The sequence below is a fragment of the Fundulus heteroclitus genome, chromosome 21 (assembly GCF_011125445.2).
Source record: "Fundulus heteroclitus isolate FHET01 chromosome 21, MU-UCD_Fhet_4.1, whole genome shotgun sequence".
In the NCBI taxonomy this organism is placed as follows: domain Eukaryota; kingdom Metazoa; phylum Chordata; class Actinopteri; order Cyprinodontiformes; family Fundulidae; genus Fundulus; species Fundulus heteroclitus.
In genome coordinates, this window is record NC_046381.1 from 31,194,934 (window position 1) to 31,216,939 (window position 22,006).

A 22,006-nucleotide genomic window follows, 5' to 3' on the forward strand; every position below is an offset into this window, starting at 1 on the left:
CCTCCAGATGATGGACTGAGCAATCCCTGCTAGAAAAGGGGGTAACATGCTAATGCACTTTCAGGTTGTTTTATTTGTGAAAAAGAACACAAACCCTGATTTCTCCTCCTGCCACGGTTCAAGTTTGCTCTAATTTATGTAAAATTCTACCCAAAACACATTGGGTAGAAGTGTTAAAAAACAAAATACGCTATTTAGGGCTCCTTTATGATGTAAGTCCATTTTACTCGGTGATGGTGGAAACGGATAATCTGAAGAGACTGGAGCGACGTAGGGACACAGACGGAAGAATTAGTGGGTGCTTTATGTCTGGGCAGCCCGGCATCTCTCTGACCGAGTGTGGCTCTAAAGAGACACTCACCACGGACGGCTGGAAGTTACGGCAGCTCTGGTGCTCATCCGGCTCCTCCACATGCTTGGCCTGCTGGAACTCGTGCCTCAGCCGCTGTATCCGGTCATGGTTGCTGGGAGCCATCTGGCTGCTGGGAGAGAGAGAGTAAGAAGACCTTTTTAAAAAAGATGCAGAGGCTGCTTTTTTAAACATCTAGAGAACCCTGGTTACAACGTCAGCTAGGAGCGATTTACCACTGAGCTAACACCTGGAACATTAGCCTAACTAGCATGTTGTTCCAGGTGCTTTTTTTTCCCCATTCAAGTAATTCACTTGACCACACTGACTCCCCTCCTAAACACTTTGAGGATCCCCTTGATCTGACAGTCGTGATTTGTGCTAGCGTATCTGACTGACGTTTGTGAGGGCTTTTTTTTTTATTCCGACATTTCCTCTTTTTTCAGCCGTTACCGGCAAACACCCCCATAGCGGAGGATGTCCCCCGTGCAACGTGGAGAGTGATGCATGTCTCTATTCAGAATGCTGAAGAATGTTGGCCTTTTATGCTACACAGTCATTAAACACGGTGGAAAACCCTAATTTACATCTCCTTCATTAAAGGCCTTTGAGGGGCCTGTCAATAGGAATCAATAGCGCTCCCTCAGCTTAATCAAGCTCTCCTTTTATCACCAGCTACAGAGGCAGCACATGACAAAACACATAATTATGATGAAACAACCGGCTTGATAATAAGCCCGCATTTATGCATACCACGGGGATGAAAGTGACCAAAGGTTAGGAATGTGTGCTGGGAGGGGATGGGAGCCCAGAGATGGACCGGATTGAGCGGTGTAGGGCCCGGCAAGGACAAGGAGATAAAAGTGCGAGGGGCGTTCACGGGGGGAGGGGGGGGGTTGGCGCTGAGGGGAGAAGCGAAGGCTTAAACGAGAGCACGTGGGAAGGTAGAAACACACAGTGAAGCCAAGACGGACGAAGCTGACACCCGAGGGGAAAAGATCCAGGAAACGACCAGCAAATGGAGACAAAGGACGGCTTTAAACCGGATCACCGATAGCGGGGGCCGGCGGCGGCATCGTAGCCGCGTCTTCCCGCCGCAGCTCACACAGGTGGCACACAAGCGCCGCGAGTGATTGCTTATTTAGACTCGGAGGATTCCGAGCGCAATTATGTCGATAATTGCAGATTAGAATGAGCACATCCCTCTGATGATAATGGGCACTAGGACACACTGCCAATCAAGCTTCATTAAAAGCACAAATAAATAGCGGCTCCTAAAGGATGCATGGATCTTGGTGCATCCTTTTTAGTAGCACTAGGGGAGACTTAGTTATCATGTTATTCATACTGCCTGATCACAATCAATTGTATTAGTTATACTCTGTTTGATTCTGTGAGTTTCTATGTGTGGGACCACAGGGAGTGCCCATTAGGCCTTTTATGTGGACGAGGGCAATTAGGTGGCCCACCGGGGTGTGAGGTAGCTTATGCTTTTATGGTGTGGGCTGATGGTGAAGGTCTTTTATTACTGTTCAGGACCAAATCAATGCTCCCTCTCTATTTATTTGAGATGACTTAAATAGAAAAGGCCATATTAAAAAAAATATGTTTAATTAGTTGAAATCAGAAAGCCCTTCCTCTTTCTCGCCTTATTTTTCCTTTTAAATCACTAACATGATGTGTTCACATAAAACATGTTAGAAGTATGAGCAAGCACATGTTATGTCCTTCAATACCAGTTCAACAACTATTCATAGAACAACTAGATTAATGCAGCCATCGATGCAACGGCCAGCGTTTTTCAGTTTTGAAAGCCTTCATATGGCCTTTATTTTTTCACATTGTTTCACGTTGCAATAAGAATTTTATAGGACAATGCAAGGTGGCGCATAATGGTGAAGTAGGGAAAAATTCAGTTTTCTTTTTTTATATAAAAAATAACCATCTGTGCGTTATGTATTTTTGCATTTAGAATAAATAAAGATACTCCAACTGCCCTATTGCAGCTGAAGAAAAGCGTTCCTACAGCATGATGCTGACATGGCCTTCTTTTACCATGGGGATGTTCTGCATGTAGGCTAAAAAGTCCAGAAGGTCATTCGGTCTCGTCTGACAACAGAACCTTCTTTCACATAGAGCTATGTCCTCCACATGGTTATTGCAAACTGCAAATAGGTCGTCTCATGGTTTTCATTTAGCCGCTCCTCAATAAAGGCCAGAATTGTGGCGTGCACAAAAACAAAAATGTAAAGAAGAAGCAGGGGGTATGAATGTGTTTGCTCAGTGCTCTATAAAGAACACGGACTCTGCTATGAATGGGTAGATGGAACAGCAACCCTATCAGAGTTCTTTTCTTCCGGTCGCTGCTCCACCGTACGCTCTGTAACCCAGCGCACATTCAACACTCCCTGCTTGTTAAACGAGAGGCTTGACAGGACAGGCGGAGGTGGGAACCTTCCAGACACAGATCTGCCAAATCCACTGCATGAAATTAGCTTAATCCCTGCTGCCGCCCAAAGAGAGGGCCAGACTCACTCCAAACAAACCGCCTGACCCTTAAGGCAACGTCTGTGTCACAATTAGCGTCCTCAAACGTGTGCTGTCGGACTACACGAAACATCTGGACACTCTGGATGCTTCACGATACGGACGAGACTACTGAGGCTCAGCTACACCCGCCGTGCAAGAAGACCGTCTGCCCTTCTCACAGGCAGTCGGCCTCAGGAGGAGCGATGGCCTATAAATAAGCAGACGTCTGCTGCGGTGTGTGATGGATGATGTGGTGGGTTGAAGAATGTGAAAAGATGAGCGAAGACAAGTCCTGGAGCAGATTATACAATTAGAACCGTTGCGCCTCAATTTATTTTTTCTAAGTGCTACAAATGGAAACTGCATTGAGTGGAGGGTTAGACCGGGGGGTGAGATTTAGTGAAGGGTAAAACTACCATGACAGTTCAAAGCAAGTCTGGGGAGTGTCAAGCTGCTCTCTGTAGGGCTCCTGTTCGTGGTCCTCCTCCCTACAAAGCTGTGTCCAGAGACTGGATTCCTGGAAAGACTTTCATGTCTTCTGAAGGTAACATGACAAAGGCACCGATATAAGAACAAAACCCGCCCGCTCTGCCAAGCAGCAAGCAGCCGACACGGCTCTGTAGATTAAGAAGATGGATTTGGTTGACTTCACTGTAGCTCCTGCAGCCTGAGCACTTCAGTGGGTAATTAGCCAGCGTGATTGTTACCCATGCATCAAGGTCTCAATGCTAAAGCTACCCCTGAATGCATCAGTGTTTGTAATGAGCCTAAAGAAAAAGTGCTACAAGTGAAGACTGACACACAAGACTGGCGACTCGCATCGAGAGGCAACCTCACAGGCTGGCAGATTGTGTCACTCCAGCGTTAAAGTATTAGGAAACATAAATGGGTAATCCTCATTAGTTTGCTCAGAGCTGTGTAGGAGGTGAGGGTCACCAGTAATATGTGTACACACAATGTTTGAGAATGATCCTAAGAGGGAAATTCGAATGCATGTCAGTAAAAGAATGTAATATTTTCTTATGCGCTTTTGAAATAAAGCAAAAAATTCAAAGGCATGTAGAGCTCATAGGCCAAAGGTTCCTTACAACCAAGATTTTGCTTGTCAACCTGAAATTAGCTTAAAATATCTGTTTTTAAAATAATATATATATAAAATCTCAGGAACAAGCTGATCATTTTGGTGTTCTCTCTTTCATGAGAAACAGTCAAAAAGGCTTGTGGTAACTCCGGAGGAGCTGCAGAGAGCCACAGCTCATGTGGTGGAATCTGACAACAGCACAGCATTGAGATTTGAACTCCACAAAGCTGTCCTTTATGGAAGAGTGGCAAGAAGAAAGCTGTGGTTGAATGAAAGAACTATGTTTTATGTTTAAGGCACAGCAGACATGTGGAAGAAGGTGCTAAGACCAGATGGGACTAAAATTAAAATCCCCTTTAAATATGGTGGTAGCAGCACCATGGCTTAGGGATGCCTCCCTTCAGCTGGGAAATATTTGATGAGGTTAAGCATGGGGCAACGCAACAAAAAAAAAATCTGTTTATAGAAGAAAAAAAATGAGACTGGCAAGGAATTTCCCCGTCCAACAGGACAGCGTCCCTAAATGTAAACCTAGAACTACTATGGTTCTAAACTAGATCCAGCTTTGTGAAGATAAATGGGCAATGCAGCAAAGGACTTGCAGCTGCTACTACATTGAAAGGTGTCTCTATATATAAAGACTTGAGGGTTAAAAACAAATAGACACACCGTTTGTTTTTACATCATTAAATGCAAAATAAAACCCGTTAAAACCCGTCACAATTGCCCAGCACTCCATGTTGGTCGGCCACATCCAATCTCAATAACATACAGCGGACATGCCCGTGCAGGTTATTCATTTCACAAAAACGGAGCAAGTGAGTCAGGTTGTCTTGGATTTAAGCCGATTCAGTTGAACACACGTTGAACTTTTGTGGTTCTAATATGAAAAACATGGAGAAAAAAAAAGGTTTAAGAGTATGAGTTCATCTGTATAGCACTGTAGACACGTACAGGCAGAGGCTCATGCTTTTCTTCCTGTAACCGATGCTAGCGTACACACCACTGCTGCATTTATAGCGTGTCTGAATGCTGCGCTGAGAGCTCATGGAGAGAGACGAGCCTGTGAATTTATGGCCAGGCTGTGTCAGGACATATAAGAATTTTGCACCATCTGAATACAACAACAACAACAACATAATAATAATGTTGTTGATTTTCTAACGCTGGTGCTTTGGATGTAACAGGTGAAGAACACAGACTCCAAGCAGATCCAGGCTTAAGCTACAACGAGGGGAAAGCGCTGAACAATGTGCCGCGTGTGCGTCTGCATGACCCACCTGTGTTTTTTTTTAAAACGGGCCTGCTGACAGGGGTCGCGAGCACTCTAAAGCTGCAGCTGGGGGTATGCGGAGGCCTGTCGGTGTAATAGTCATCCTTTGATCCCGGAGGATTTCGCAGATGTCTCACACACCAGAAGGCTTAAGCCAAAGATGCAAACTATGCCACAGTCCGCCTGCTTGCTCCTGTTGGCGGATCAAAGGCGCTCCGAGTCTCTACATGTCCCGTAAACACTGCCACCGGCTAATAAAGGGGTAATCCCATCACTCAGAGCATAACACCCATCATATGAGCATACCTGAGGTCAGAGGGCCACCCTAAACCAACTGGAACTGGTGTTTTTCCGGAATTACCGAGGCAACAATTTCAAGAGAATAAGAGTGGCAGCAGCTGTGCGAGTTCTCCCAGGATGTTCCTTTTCAAATAAACGAAACAAAAAAGCTAAAACTGCTGGAGCTTTAAAGCCAGACATTCTGCTGTTCCTTATCTGATCAATGTTGATTGAAATTCTATCAGATTATCTGGTTTCTTGCTGAGGCCCCAGTATCTCGCTGCGGCAGATGAGGGTGCAAGCTTCTTTAGTCTGGGCCCTGTGGCAATCTTGCATCAAGTCAAAGCCTCAGCTCATCTTTATTCCATCACCCCGTGGACTTTCATTTATTTCAAAGACGGAAAGATGAGGCATTTTTTAGGGAAACGGACAGCCTTTGGGACCAACTGCGATGGTAGAAGGAGATTAGATCTGTATTACCGCTGGTCATATATGTAGGGAGGGGACTGAGATAAAACAATTTTTTTTTTTTTTTAGATTTATTATTTTTTTAGAATACCATCCTCGGCCAATCACCATGATTTTTGAGAAGCAATCAAATGGAAGTGTTTCAAGCCTACATACCCCCTTCTGGCATTTCTGTGCTCTTACTTTACACTTTCTCATTTTCATTAAAAAAAAATGATTTCGCTTTCGCTTCATGCCTCATCTCATTCCTCTAATACTTTCCTCGTTTTATTTCAATATGCTTCATCACTAAATGCCCGGGCTCTCCTCTCTGGTTACAGAAATGGATTATGAATTCCCTTCTGGTCCCCCCTCATGCTCTGGTAAGTGACAGCTGCAGGCTGGACAAAGGGCCTGATAATAACCTGGATTTGTCAGGCTCTGACTTCACCCATGTGCCCCTATGATCGCCGCACCATCGGTGGCGCCTCCGCAGCTAAACCTCCCCGCTTCCAGATTGTAGCTCTCACCCAAGCTGAGTTGTGTGCATGTGTATCCATGGTTTCGGTCAGATTGCCGGAGGTCCTCGGGGGTCTGAAGAGGCCATCATCTGGGATGCCTGCCGAGGGCCGCGGTGGCAGCGTGACTGGGGGGCTCGGAGCTCTGATTAGGAAGGGAGAGAAACGCGTCTGTGGAGCTGCTCCTTCGAGCGTGCCCGTCCAGCATGGCTGGCTCGTGCTGTGCAATTCATCTCCTCATTCCCCGCGGAGTAGGGTGTAAAAAAAAATAAGCCCGCCCTAAAGTAAAGCACAGAAAACCCCTCGCACGGGGGATTAAAGCTGATGAGAATGAAGAGGCGAGGCGGCTCTTCAGCCTGTTTCTATTTAGCGTGTCTGATTCCAGCTTCATCTGTGCAACACGGCGACCGGTACGGTACCGACCGGTCAGTACCGTACCGTACTGGTTTGACAGGAGATATTGTTGGTTGATGGAATGGATGCCTTAAGGACAGTCACCCTGTTCTCTGCGGACATGGGGGAGTCCATCCGGACGAAGCCTGATCCATCACCACAGCCGAGGTCACAGGTACTTAAAACGCTCCCTGACTGCAGGGTGACAGAGGTAAACTAGATTTGTCTGCAAATGTTTCAGGGCTCTAGACAAAGTTGAGCTGTCGTTGACGAGCCTCTTCAACATTGCGTTGAGGACTGCAGCATCACCTGCGGAGGGCCAGACGAGGAAGGGCGATCCCAGCTATTGAAAAAGGGAACTGGAGAAGGTGCGGCATCGTGGGGATTTTCCGTGTGCGACTCACACATTTTGGAGAACGTTCAAGGCGATCTGCAGGCGACGCTGCTAGAGGCGATTGGGTAAGACGCTGAGCACTATGTAAACGACTGCGTGATCTCCTTGGGTAGAAGCTCCAGACGGTCGGTGAGACGAGGACAGAGCTGTGGAAGTGGAGTGCATTGAGCAAGTTCTGATCCGTAGATAACAACCAGAGCTTCTTTTCCTGTTGTTGTGAAACGCTTGTTATGAAATAACAGCACAGCCGTTTTAACGAATAACTAGATGGGAGCGGAGCCTGTTTGCGGTAAGGCGTATTGCGTCACTTCCTGTTGTTGCTGTGTGAACGACGGAGCTTTGCTCCAGGCTCTCTCGCTTTTTATCTTTAAACCTCTTTGCTGTAACATCTGTTTCCAAACATAAGCACTTTTAAAACATTGTCTGTGGCTGCTCATCACGTTTGGGAACTCCTCGTGTTTCACACGGTTTGTTCTTTGGCGTGATAATAGGGCGTTAGCCTAGCTTTAGCCTAGCGTTAGCCTAGCGCTAGCCAAGCCTTAGCCTCATAATGGCTTCTCCGGCTCTGACTAAGTCTCCTATCTGCTGCTCTCTGTGTCAGATGTTCAGTTATTCCTCTGCCTCCTTTAGTGATGATGGTACATGTAATAAATGTAGTGTTTTTGTAGCTTTGGAGGCGAGGGTGTCAGAATTGGAGACCCGGCTCCGTGCTGTTGAAAAACCAGCTGATAGCCGCTCTTTTGCTAGCGCGGAGCCGCATAGAGTAACTTCACGTAGCGAACCTAAAGCAGTAGCACCCGAGCAGCCTGGTAACCAGGCTGGCTGGGTGACAGTTCGTAGGAAGCATAGCTCTAGATTACAGACCCCAGATCACCACCAACCCATCTGCGTTTCTAATAAATTTTCCCCTCTGAGCGACAATCTCGCCGAGGAGCCGACCTTAATTATTGGCAGCTCCATAATAAGAAATGTGGCACTAAAGAAACCAGGGACCATAGTTAAATGCCTGCCAGGGGCCAGAACAGGCGACATAGAATCCTACCTAAAACTACTGGCTAAGGATAAGCGTAAATACCGCAAAATTGTTATTCACGCTGGCGGTAATGACACCCGGTCACGCCGATCAGAGGTCACCAAAGTTGGTGTTGCTTCGGTTTGTGAGTTTGCTAAAACTATGTCGGACTCTGTAATTTTCTCTGGTCCCCTGCCTGATCTGACCAGTGATGACATGTTTAGCCGCATGTCATCATTCAACCGCTGGTTGTCTAGGTGGTGTCCAGAAAACGACGTGGGCTACATTGATAACTGGAGAACTTTCTGGGGAAAACCTGGTCTGATCCGGAGAGACGGCATCCATCCTACTTTGGATGGTGCAGCTCTTCTTTCTAGGAATCTGGCCGGATTTATTAGTTCTCCTAAATGCTGACAACCCAGGGTCCAGACCAGGAAGCAGAGCCGTAGTTTAACACACCTCTCTGCAGCTTCTGTACTGTTACCCACCCATTATCCTATTGAGACGGTGTCTTTCCCACGGCCAAAACTTAACAGATCAAAAACTGATCTAAAAGGAACAAATCATAAAAACCTAATAAAAATCAATATGGTTCACCTTGAACCTAAAAATAAAATAATAAAATGTGGTCTATTAAATATAAGGTCTCTCCCTCCAAAGACTTTGTTAGTTAATGAATTGATTTCTGATAATCAGATTGATTTGTTTTGTCTCACAGAAACCTGGCTACAAGAGGACTACGTTAGTATAAATGAGTCAACCCCCTCCAGTTATTCAAATTTCCACATTCCCAGATCTGTGGGAAGAGGAGGAGGAGTGGCAACTATCTTTCAGTCTGATTTATTAATTAGTCCCAGGCCAACTAATAATTACAGTTCTTTTGAACATTTAACCCTCAGTTTCCCTCATCCAAACTGCAAAGCAATAAAACCTCTTCTGTTTGTTGTTTTGTATCGTCCACCAGGCCCTTACACTCAGTTTTTGGATGAGTTGTCAGATTTCTTATCTGATTTGGTGTTAAATACTGATAAGGTTATTATAGTGGGTGATTTTAACATCCATGTTGACACTGAATGTGATAACCTTAGTGTAGCCTTTAAAACTATCCTAGATTCAATTGGTTTTGCTCAAAATGTGCATGAACCGACGCACTCTCGGCTCCATACTTTAGACCTTGTGCTGACATATGGCATTGATTGTGAAGAATTAACAGTATTTCCTCACAACCCTGTCCTGTCTGATCATTTTTTAATAACATTTGAGTTTAATCTAACTGAATTCTCCACCCCCAAAAGAGGGTTCCATTATAGTAGATTTTTATCGGATAATGCTGTATCAAAACTTAAAGAGTCTGTCCCCTTCTTAATATCCTCAGTATTGCAGAAATGCCCTGTAGATGGCAGCATTGCTGTTTCTTCCCATTCACAAATCGATACCTTTGCTAACAATGTGACTTCCTCATTGCGTTCTGCATTAGACAATGTAGCTCCCTTGAAAAAGAAGGTGATTATTCACAGGAAGCTGGCTCCTTGGTTTAATTCAGAGCTGCGTTCCTTGAAGCGCAATGTTAGGAAATTGGAGAGAAAATGGCGCTCTACACACCAAGAGGAATCCTACTTAATCTGGAGGGACAGACTATTGTTGTATAACAAGACCCTCCGCAGAGTTAGAGCAGCATATTTTTCATCATTAATTGAAGAGAATAAAAATAATCCTAGATTTCTCTTCAGTACAGTTGCCAAACTTACCCAGAGCCACAGCTCTGTTGATCCATCCATTCCCTTAGCTCTCAGTAGTAATGATTTTATGGGATTCTTCATAAATAAAATTGATGCCATTAAAAATAAAATAATTGGCATCCTCCCAAACATGATTACCTCGTCCTCAGTAAGTGAGGCAGCATTGGAGGAATCTTTAGAATCTGCGCAGTGTTTGAACTGTTTAGAAGCAGTAGAGCTTTCTGAGCTATCTAAAATTTTAGCTTCATCTAAACCTTCTACCTGTATGTTAGACCCAATCCCAACCAAGTTGTTTAAGGACATATTCCCTTTGATCAGTGGCACTATTTTAGACATGATTAATCTATCCTTAGTAAATGGATATGTACCACAGGTTTTGAAAGTAGCTGTTATTAAACCTTTACTTAAGAAACCTTCTCTTGATCAAGATGAGTTAGTAAATTACAGACCTATATCTAATCTTCTTTTCTTATCTAAAATTCTTGAGAAAGTAGTTGCTAATCAACTTTGTGAACATTTACAAAGTAATGACCTACTTGAGGAGTTTCAGTCAGGCTTCAGAGCTCATCATAGCACTGAAACAGCTCTGGTGAAGGTCACTAATGATATTCTCATGGCCTCAGATAATGGACTTGTGTCTATACTTGTCCTGTTAGATCTCAGTGCTGCGTTTGATACAGTTGATCACAATATTCTCCTACAAAGACTTGAACATACTGTAGGGATTAAGGGGAAAGCATTAGGCTGGTTTAAATCCTATCTGTCAGACAGATTCCAATTTGTTCATGTTAATAATAAATCTTCCTCAAACTCTAGGGTCACCTGTGGAGTACCACAGGGTTCAGTCCTTGGACCAATTCTCTTTACTATATATATGCTTCCGATAGGCAAAATTATCAGACAGCATGGGATTAATTTCCACTGTTATGCTGATGATACTCAGTTATATTTATCCATAAATCCTGATGAATCCAATCAATTACTTCGACTGCAGTCATGTCTTGATGACATCAAAAGCTGGATGACTTTAAATTTCCTGCATCTAAATTCTGACAAGACCGAAGTTTTAATCTTTGGGCCAGAGTCCTCAAAAAATAAACTTCTTAACCAATCACTTAATCTGGGTGGCATTAAACTGGCCTCTGGTAATAAAGTAAAAAATCTTGGTGTTATTTTTGACCAAGACATGTCATTTAAATCCCATATTAAACAGGTTTCCAGAGTTTCCTTTTTTCACCTCCGGAATATCGCCAAAATTAGAAACATTCTGTCCAGGAGTGATGCTGAAAAACTGGTCCATGCATTTGTTACTTCAAGGCTGGACTATTGTAATTCTTTACTATCAGGAATTCCACAAAATGCAGTTCAAAGCCTTCAGCTGATCCAAAATGCTGCAGCAAGAGTTCTGATGAAAATCAACAAGAGGGATCATATTTCTCCAATTTTAGCTTCCCTTCATTGGCTTCCTGTTAAATCAAGAATAGAATTTAAAATTCTTCTTCTAACGTATAAAGCCCTTCATAATCAAGCTCCATCATATATCAGAGCTCTGATTACCCCGTATGTTCCTAACAGAGCACTTCGCTCTCAGACTGCAGGTCTGCTGGTGGTTCCTAGAGTCTCTAAAAGTAGAATGGGAGGCAGATCCTTTAGCTATCAGGCTCCTCTCCTGTGGAACCAACTCCCAGTTTTGGTCCGTGAGGCAGACACCCTGTCTACTTTTAAGACTAGGCTTAAAACTTTTCTTTTTGACAAAAATTATAACTAGTGACTCATGTTACTCTCAGCTACCTTTATAGTTTTACTGCTATAGGCTTAGGTTACTGGAGTATATCAGGATCTAATTTTCTCACTATATTGAGTTCTACTGTTCTTCAATTATGCATTATGTGTTGTCATTTCTGCTTTAACTTTCTGTTCTCTCTCTTTTCTCTTCATAGTAGGTACACCTGGTCTGGCGTTCTGTTAACTGTGACATCATCCAGAGAAGACGACTCACCTGCTACTACCATCTAATGTAGAACAGATTACTAGATCAATGTGTGCTTCTGTGCTTTTTTGTTTCTCTTGTTGTGTCTCTGTTCTGTCTTCTGTAACCCCAGTCGGTCGAGGCAGATGACCGTTCATACTGAGCCCGGTTCTGCCGGAGGTTTTTTTTCCCGTTAATGGGTGGTTTTTCTTCCCACTGTCGCTTCATGCTTGCTCAGTATGAGGGATTGCAGCAAAGCCATGTACAATGCAGATGACTCTTCCTGTGGCTCTACGGTTCCCCAGGAGTGAATGCTGCTTGTCGGGACTTTGATGCAATCAACTGGTTTCCTTATATAGGAAATTTTTGACCAATCTGTATAATCTGACCCAATCTGTATAATATGATTGAACTTGACTTTGTAAAGTGCCTTGAGATGACATGTTTCATGATTTGGCGCTATATAAATAAAATTGAATTGAATTGAATTGAATATAACAAACGGACAGGAACGTTCGCTTCGAGGGGCTCGCGCCGCTGCAGGACAAAATGTGTAGACGGAAGCCAAACGCTGTTTCTGCAGCAGTCACGTCTGTGGAACATAAAGCTCCAGCCTGAAATCATCATCACCCGGCGAATGATGCAGCGCAGAAGTGACTACAGAGGAGAACTGTGCTCCTGAGCCAGCAGAAAAAGCAGCAAACATATTAACACGTGCTGGGAAAACAAGCCGGTCATTTTTCAGACTGTCAGCTAATAAAAGCCACGTTACATTAATGTGCTGTCTGTGTGACTCAGCTTGCAGGCTGCCACCATCCAGCGCTTGTGTTCTCCAGACAGACTGCGTACATTACCCATGATATCATAACCAGTGTTTTTTACGAGGACGTTGCATAATGTAGCCCGCATTCAGCCTGAAACACGGCTCATTTCAGTCCAATTTAAATCAGAATTACCGACTCAAAGGGTCGGATCTACAAGTACAGAAGACCAAGACTGTTTTTAAAACATTTCCACAGTTTCTGCATATTTTGTTGTTGCATAAAAATGTACAATTAAAAGAGGTTCCACAAAGCCCGGAGTATAACAAAAAGAGCTTGTTATCGAACTTTTATAGGCTGCAACAAATCTAATTGAGCCTAAATTAAAATCTCCACATCAAGTGCTTTGTTTCCATCTTGTTTAATAGATTTAGAACACGCCACACATCAGAGGAAAGTCAAAGCACGCCACTCAAATGTCATTTTCACTGTGTGGGTACAGAAAACAAAAGCTCGGCAAACTTTGTTAGCTCTAACTGTTTCCAAAAAAAGAATATAAAACTAGTATTTTTTACGTCATAAATTCTTTTGGACAACCATCAAAATAAGCTTTTTCAACACTCAACGTTTTCACCTGTTTATTTTGCACAGATGCCTCTGAAGAGATAGCCCTCCCTTCCATGGCAGACCGGGGTGTCGGAGGCAGATAAGGCGTTAAAGCTTTAAGCTAAAGTGTCCATCTAAACGGCTTTTATGTGGTTTTAAAGACAGCTTTTATGACATATCAGTTAGCTGTCAATAAAAAGCCTCGACAACGTGAGAGGCAGTCAAATCACACATGAAGCCGGCTGTTAAAATGTTGTTTTGGGCAGCCTAAAACAGTCGGGATGCAGGTTTCTTCAGTAGACCTTGACTCGAATGGCAGATGCTTGAAGGATTTCAGTTGATGAATAAATCCAAAAGCTCAGCAATCTAAAGCATTTTAGCTTGAGTCACAGATAAAACAAACCTCACAGGCTACACGATGTGCTGGAGGTGGATTCACTGCCCTCAAACCTTCAGTCAGAGATCTGGATCTAGATTTACATCGATAAGCAAACCCAAAGTAGCACAAAATGTCAAAGTGAACGGAAATGACGCATATTTTCTAGGAATCTAAAAAGAATGCTTGGTATTCAGCTCACCGAACTCTGATACCGCTACATAAAATCAAATACACCTAACCTCCTTTTGAAGCTTTATGTAGAAGCCTAGTTTCCGTTTTAGTGGTTACAGAAGTAACTTTAGGTCATCGCCCACAGCAACGCCACTGTTGACAGGAAACCACGAGAAGTTCCTGTTAAAGTTTGCCACCAGCCGTGTAGGACACACAGCAAACATGTGGAAGAAGGTGCTCTGGTCTGATGAGAACAAACTTTTGGCCAACATTCAAAACACTCTATGTGGTGGAAAACAATCACAGCTCATCATCCATTTCCTACACCTGGTGGCGATGGCAGCATCATGCTGCGGGGATGTTTTTCATTAGCAAAGGCATGGAGGCTGGTCAGAGTTAACATGAAGATTAATGGAACTAAAAACAAGGAAATTCTCAAAGAAAATATGTTAGAAGCAGAAGAAAAAAAAACACAGAGGCGTGGTCAAAGCATTTTGCTAGAATGGCCTAGTCAAAGTCCAGATTTCAAATTGAAAGCTTTATAAACTTGCAGGACCCTTCAGCCTAAGGCCTAAAAGCTCTCAAATGTCCCATTTACTTTCTTAACAGTCATCTCTGAAACCGGATCTGCCACCAGCTGTCGCTGTGAAGGCTTCACCGGTTACCAGATTCACAGAAGATTTTTCAAGCAAAAAATGCCAAATTCTCTGCATTGCAAATTAAAAAAAAGACATGAGAGGCAAACAACCCAAGGATGAGCATTTTGGTGAGGCAGTGCTGCTGATAAAAGAGTCAGTATAAATAATCAAATCTTATCAATAAATAAAAATGAGCTATAATAAAATGCATAGCTGAGGGAGCGTACTCTGGATATGTCCTAAAATAATCTCTCCCATGATTATTGAGCAACCCCGAATACAAACCTCAAAAACTGGCCCTATTTTTATACAGTGTCTGAGCACGGTGGTTGTTTAATGCAAATGTATGGGGAACCTGTCAGAATGTGCAGGAGCAGATTGGTCTGCTCAACACACACTGATATCCACATGCAGCTCAACCTCTTGTTCTTGTTTGCTCTTCTAGTAAATTACCAAAGTGACATACTCTGACAGACCACCTATAATGAAAAGCTAATATTAGAACTGAAACAGGGCGGAGAAGCAAACACGCATTCGTCATGTATTAGATAAGATTTCAAAAAAAACGTATCGCCGCACATCCCGTCCCTTTCAAAGGACTCGGCTCCTTTGTTGGCTTTGCTTTTAGACTGTGGCTTTTTTTCCGCCAGCATGTACAGCCAGCTTTAATCCTTTTTTAATGACTAACAAGCAGAGCAGAAACCTCGTCTTTTATTAGGGCGCTCGGGTTCTCAGGTTCATTCTGGGAGGCTTACACCTGTAAAGAATCTCATTTTCTTCAGCGCGACGACCCGCTGCGCCGAACGCAGACGATAGCTCCCAATTCCAAATGTCAGAGCCTGACGCTCAGCATGTGAACCACGAGCCAACGGTAAATAATTCACATCAACCCCGCGTTGCTTTTCCTCCCCATCCCGTACGCATCCAGCCCCCCCCCAAGTCTCCTCCTCCACGGCCCCCTGAGCCGCCACTAGTTCCTCTATACATAATTAACGAGAGAGGCGCGGTGGGATGTCCGCCGTTCAGAGCTGATAAGAGCTGGAGCCACTTAAAACAATACAAATATTGATAGTGGGTGTAATAAAGCAGAATTAAAAAGATGGATTTCAAAGATTTCCCTTTCAGCACGCGGCTAGTTTGGAGTTTAAGTGGTGCGGGGAAAAGAGAAGAGGTTGGAGGTGGAGGCTTGTTGTTGGCGGTGCTGCTAGGGAACGGAGATGAAGTAGAAAGAAAGGCGGTGAGGAGGGGAGGGCCGTGGGCTTGTGCCCCTCTCCCCTCCTCCTTCTACTAACCGCGGCGTTCTCTCTGGCCCCGACCGTTGTTTCCATTACTTGGATTAGGGGTCGGGGTCTCCAGAAAGAGAGAAAGAGAAAAAGGAAAAGGTCAGAGGTCATGGCATTTAGTAATGGCCAGGGAGACGGAGGAGGAAAAGAAACATGTATGGCGGCATACTTTCAATTGGGACTATCAATATTGTGCAATAATCGATGTGAAGGTCAAGAGGCTGGCAGAGACTGACGGCTGGGAGACAAAATGAAGAATGAACGTGAGCTCAAAAGGCAAATGAAAGGTCAAATTAGAGTTACTCATCTATGGAAAAAAGAAGAGTCATGATTTGTCTGAATCTATCGCGGAATTAGAAATACTTGTCACCATTTCTCATTGAGTCTGAGAGCACACTGCATTTATTGTGCTTAATGATCAAATTTGCAATTTATCCAAATACCTTTTCCAAATTTTTTTGTTTTGCAATGTTTTCCATTGGAAATATTCATACGGTAGATTTATAATGTTTTACCAATTCAAAAGCAAAATACTATTTCATAATTAGCAATAAAGTTAAACAAGAAAAGGGGAAAAAACACAACTAAAGGTGTTTCTGCAAATTTGTTGTGAAATAAAGGAGCTTAAACTTGTCTCATTAAATTGTGATTGTGTCTTATATTGAATTACCAAAGACCAGACGTCACTCAGAGGTTCGCTGCTTTCTGCTTTCTGACAGCAAGCTGGATTTTTCCCTACCTGAGTTTCTGCAGAGTAGTCTTCTGTACTCCAACACAGGCTTGCCACTATGATGTTCTAACAACAACTCATGGAAACATTCAGAGCGTTATCATTTCTTTCCATTCAAGAGGAATACCTGACTTGGAAATTACAGGTTCCAAATCTTCCATTAAACCGTCTATTGCTTCTACTCTGCAACTTTGCATAAGGAGGATTTTTAAGGAGCAGCATGCTAATGTGACTTGTTTGCTTTCTCTTTTCTTAGAATTTGACTCTTCACATGTTTCTGATAACAATGATTTGACTAAACTGTGTTTTAGCATTGCTCTGTGCTCCCACATGGCTGTTTGAGACCTAATTTATACCTAGTATGTTTTACTACACTGTTGAACATGAAGCCTGCGTGACACAAATTTTATCAACCGTAAGTGCCCACCAGGATATCAGTCACACATTTTGGCAGATATCCGTGTGCAGCCCAGGTTCTTGTGAGTGCGTTGCCTGTGGGGGCCAGCAACAACAATAAATCTGCCATTCAAAGGACACATTGGGGTTAAGCAGTTTATATTAAACAGATGTGGACCAATACTGTCTCTGCCACTCATTGTGAACACCATTGTAAACGTTGGCATTGTTCTTATTGAGCTTCAACATATCCAGATACTCCACAATATTAGTTTTTAAATATATTAAACCATATGTGTCGTCTACATCCCATATGTCATAGGGATCATCGGATGTGGATGACTAGTATTCATCATGTTTTTGTCAATTCCTCTAATTTTTGTCAAAAGGTCAAACAACAAGACCTACTTGTCAAAGATCAATAAAGGGGGTCCAATTTACCAATAAGCTATAAGAATCAGAATCAACCTTATTCACCAAGTTTGTGGGTGCAAACAAGGAATTTGACTTCAGTTTCCAATGCTTGCATTGTGAAAACATGCGGAGCAGAAAAAACTACAATATATAAGAAAACACTTTATAGGGAAAGGTAAGAACCGGAGCAGTATGTACAAGAAAGGGATTTTTTTTTTAAACAAGAATAATGTTAAAGTCGGTAAGAGTAAAACTGAACAGGGTTTAGGGTGTATACTGTGAGTATCAAGGAAAGATACACACATTTGGGGATCATAAGGACGTTGTGTTTTTAATCATTCATTTTACCAGTGAAACTGTCATTTCTATTTCTCTGCCATTTCACCAGTTATGTTTTTTTTTCCCCCATGCTGAACTACATTTGGAAAAGATCACAAAATTAGATAATCAAGTAAGTATGTAAAAAAAGTTTCCTTCGCCTGGTATCGGCAATCAACCTGAGAGGGTTTTACATATGTTAATACCCCCTCGACCTATGACCCCAACATTCATGACATCATTATCAAGCCAGCCAGACATAATACAGGCCTGTCACCGTCGTGATCTATTGCCACGGTGGCTTTTTTCCTTAATAAAGCCGTAACGCTGCCTTAAACTGCTAAAGCCACAGCCAGTCACTGGGTTTCATGGAAGTACGCATCCATCGTCTCGCTTCAACCATCAATCAATCAAAAAGTCCATCTGACAGCTGGTGCCCCACCCCCCCACCCCTGGTGTGTTAGTATGATCATTATAGCCACGAAAACACGCTTAATCTCATTGGCTGTGAATATTTTCTTTTTTTACATCATCATCGTGACTGCAGGCCATCTCTCACCCTGTGACCGACATGCTAATCAGGACCAGCAGCAGTCAATAACAGGGGCATGGAAAAGGCCATCGGGTACAGGATTGGTCAAGTGTAATTATTTATCTTAATGTCATATGGTATGCTTTAATCAACTTACCCATTTAAAAAAAAAAAAAAAAAAGTCAACGTAAGCAGACAGCAGTGAGTAGGAGCAGACCTTAGCTCTTAGTCCTGGTAAAAATGCAGTTCTGTGTGAAATTTCCAACGGCTCATCTTTGCGGCAAGGACAAAGTGGGTCTTTAAAGCGTTTTTGTCCTCTTTAGAGATTTAGTGGACCATAAGTCTTCATGCTCCATGTAGGAGAAGGCAGTGAGGTCAACTGTGACAAGCTTTTAGCTTATAAGTCAGACGTCATGGCAACATTCCAGGTGCGCACACTACCTAATGCACCGCCACTCACTGAACCCATCCTCCCCGCTGGCAGCGCAGGAGATGTCTGAAAACAGTTTTGACCGGACGCATCGGTCCCGTCCGGTTAACGTCGCAGGCAAATGGTGCTGAACTAAGTATTCACAGAGATCCCATACCTGCCACGAGCCAGTTGATAAGGGAAACCATTCATTCACTGAGCCATGTGGTCAGTATTTCATCCAAATCGGTCGGGTGTTTTCCTTTTGTTTGTTTTTTTCTTTCCTAGCATGTTACGTCCGGACTTCCCCAAAAATGAGCCGCTATCATAAACTGGATCATGGTGTAATCTCCTCTAATCCTCAGACGCAGCCTAACTGCTTCTGAGTCAGAGTAAACAGAGCTGTGGGGGAGGGAGGGAGGGAGGGGCGGGGGATGAGACTGCTTGTACACAATCAAAGTCTGTGTTCTAAATAAAGGAAATCTATCTCATTTTGTTCCTCTTGTGAGGTATTCCTGTTTGGAATTACAGCAAACAGAAAAAAAAAAAAAAAATTTAGAAAGCACCTTCCCGAGAACATAGAGCTAGACGATGTCGCAGTTGTTCTAAAAGATGTCTTTCATTTTATCTAACAAGACACAGCTCACTTTGGCCACCCTAAGTGTTTAAAGGCAGAAACTCCTCAAGGGGGGAGCATTAGACACATGACACTGCGCAGCACTCGGTCAAACTCCAAGTGTGCTCTGTAATGCCAGAGAGAATTAAAAAGGCCTGGCCAGGTGGCTCACTGCTGGCTTTTATTTAAAAGCAGCCATAAAACACTGGTGACAAAACACTGTCACCTTCAGGTGGTTAAAGGAACGGATGTGAGGGAGGACGCTGTTGGTGATCTCCGAGCCCCAGACGAGCCACAGGGGATTAGGCCTTTGTGCTGATAAAGGAGACCGAGCAGTCATGGGTTCGCCCACAGATGGTAACCGCAGTAGCTGATGTGTGAATGAACGCATCAGTGAGTCAAAGCTAAATAAAGATGCTGTCACTACATCTGCCTGCGAACACACACGGAAGCATGCGCGCTTATCAGAGTACACACACCCACATGCACTCATTACCCATTACCCCCCCCCCCCCCCCCCCTTCCCCACAACACCCCTGCATAAAGGGCAAGAGGCCATGGGAACAATAGCATTAAGTGGGAGTGAGACTGTTAATTACAAGCCAGTGTTTGGAGATTTTCCAATGGAGCAGAGAACAATAGAGACCTTTAGTAATGCTCACCCTGCTGAGTTAACACATATCCTCCAGGTATGACAGAAAGCACACCCTCATGCAACAAGCATGCTTCTGTGCTTGTCATGGAGATTAGGGATGGCCCATGAAAGCGGCTGGTGACCGGGACTGGACAATTTTCAGTTTGAACGGCCCCGGCGGGTGGTCGGAAACGCAATGCAGCGTGGGTAGCCACCACCAGGTTGTGGTAACAACCACCCTCGTGCTATATTGACACGGCTAACCAGGGAGGAAGAATCCTAGCTATTTTCATCATCAGTGAGGTGTGAGCGAAACCACTTCTCTATCAGAAAAAAGACACCTAATTTTAATACTGTTGCTAATTATTGTGAAGACCATAACGATTATAAGTGTCCGACGTTTTTCAGACAGTGTCACTATGACTGTCTGTGAACTTTATCGTCTCAGCCGCTCACAGTTTATGTCCGGTGTCTTCATCGAGAGCAGCGAAAGCCCATCCAACACACCGAATACATTAGTGCCATATGCATCCTGCAGGCATGGCACTTTAAAGATAATATGCGAGCAAAGACTGCATTAAAACAGTCCTTTGTGATTGAGATATTGCAAACATTAATATAGCAATAACTACAGTATTCGATACATTGTGCAGATCTTGTTAAAAAATGTCTGCAATGAAGTCAAGCTGCAGCAAAAAAAGAGAGAGCAAGACTTTTAGGCTTTGTACTCATTAAAACATGGGACTTGGAAAAACTGTTTTTTTCCTTCCATTGGCACCTCATATCCACATGCAGACAAGCTTTTTCTGGAAAATATATGTTTCAAAACACTTTCCAAAGTAGGGATTCTATTACAAACTCAGTTTGTGATTCGTACATATGGCACATATATCCAGACATTATTAGAAATGATTATGTAGAGGCCCACTCCCTGAATATGGCATGCATACTATCACTATTCTCTGTGCTAGAACCCTAAACAACAGGAAAACTGTTTTTAGGGGCAGTTTCCACATCTCTTGCTCTGGGCTCACTCTGTTACCATTAAAATTCAAATGTCGGAATGAAAATAAAAGACTGCTGTTTAAGTCATTGTGAAGGGCTAGGAAAACTGTTGTAAAATCTATGTTATTATATAATAGTTTTAAAATAGTTCAAAGCAGCATCGTAATGTCAAAGTTTTACAGAAACCAGAGATGAAAGTCTGCCATAAAACTCTGATAAGTTCATGCCTTACTGTAATGATGCAATAATGATCTGTTTTATGTGGAATGAAACCCTCATCTCTGAAGTCAGTGATAAAGGTTACTTATATATAGAATACAATCTTACCCAAATTGAAAACTTATATGGCTTTATTCACTGTACTCTTTACCGTTAAATGTAAAGCCGAAGGGTGTAGAATACTATAATAAAGATATAATGGCCAGCATAATGTATATACCTTAACACAAAAACTGCAGAAAATTGGACTATCAAAAGGAAATTAGTTTATTTGACATCTTCACTCCTTTTATGTGTTCCTGTAAAATGTTAAAGACCGAAGGCACCTCTCTGAAAGTGGAGCCATTAAAATCGAATTCCCAATAGAAGTATGTTCCTTAATATGGTGTAGTTAGCAGTGTCAAGAATAATAAAGAAGTGATAATAAATGAATATATTGGCTCTCTGATAGTCCCTGAGAGTGGTGATGGCTGTTATTAGGTGGTTCCTTAAAGAGGAGAATGTGTGAAGAAGGACATTTATAAAAAAAAAAAAATAAAAAAAAAAACTTGGGGAGTGATTGTGACAATATGTCTGTACCAGACGTGACAGCTCTCCCTGTCAGCGCTTTTGACAAGCTTAGGGATGACTGTAGATGCCTGGAAAATTGATTTGGAGCTCTGCGTCTTTGACAAAAAAATAAAAAAATAAAGAGAAAGCGAGAACTCCCCCCCCCCAAGGAAAAAAAAATACAACAAATTCTCCATCTCACTTATCCCCTCACTGTCAGAACTTCAAAGACGTGTGTGATAAGTCAGTAAAAGGTAACAGTGTCTATTTCATGTTTTTTAAAGTCACTCGTAAGCAAAGGAAGGCTGGCCAAGCACTGATAAATCAGCAGCGCCATGAGAAGCAGTCCATTATCATCTTTTA

At 43.0% G+C, this 22,006-nt stretch overlaps 1 protein-coding gene across 1 annotated transcript in view; it reads right to left on the minus strand.

The window, feature by feature from the left end:
- LOC105928002 (partitioning defective 3 homolog) overlaps positions 1-22,006 on the minus strand; it is a gene marked incomplete in the record, with an annotated part of 353,527 nt that overhangs the window by 21,567 nt on the left and 309,954 nt on the right. Inside the window, 1 exon segment of the mRNA XM_036125173.1 lies at positions 362-482. Within this exon segment, the coding sequence (XP_035981066.1) occupies positions 362-482 (121 nt within the window).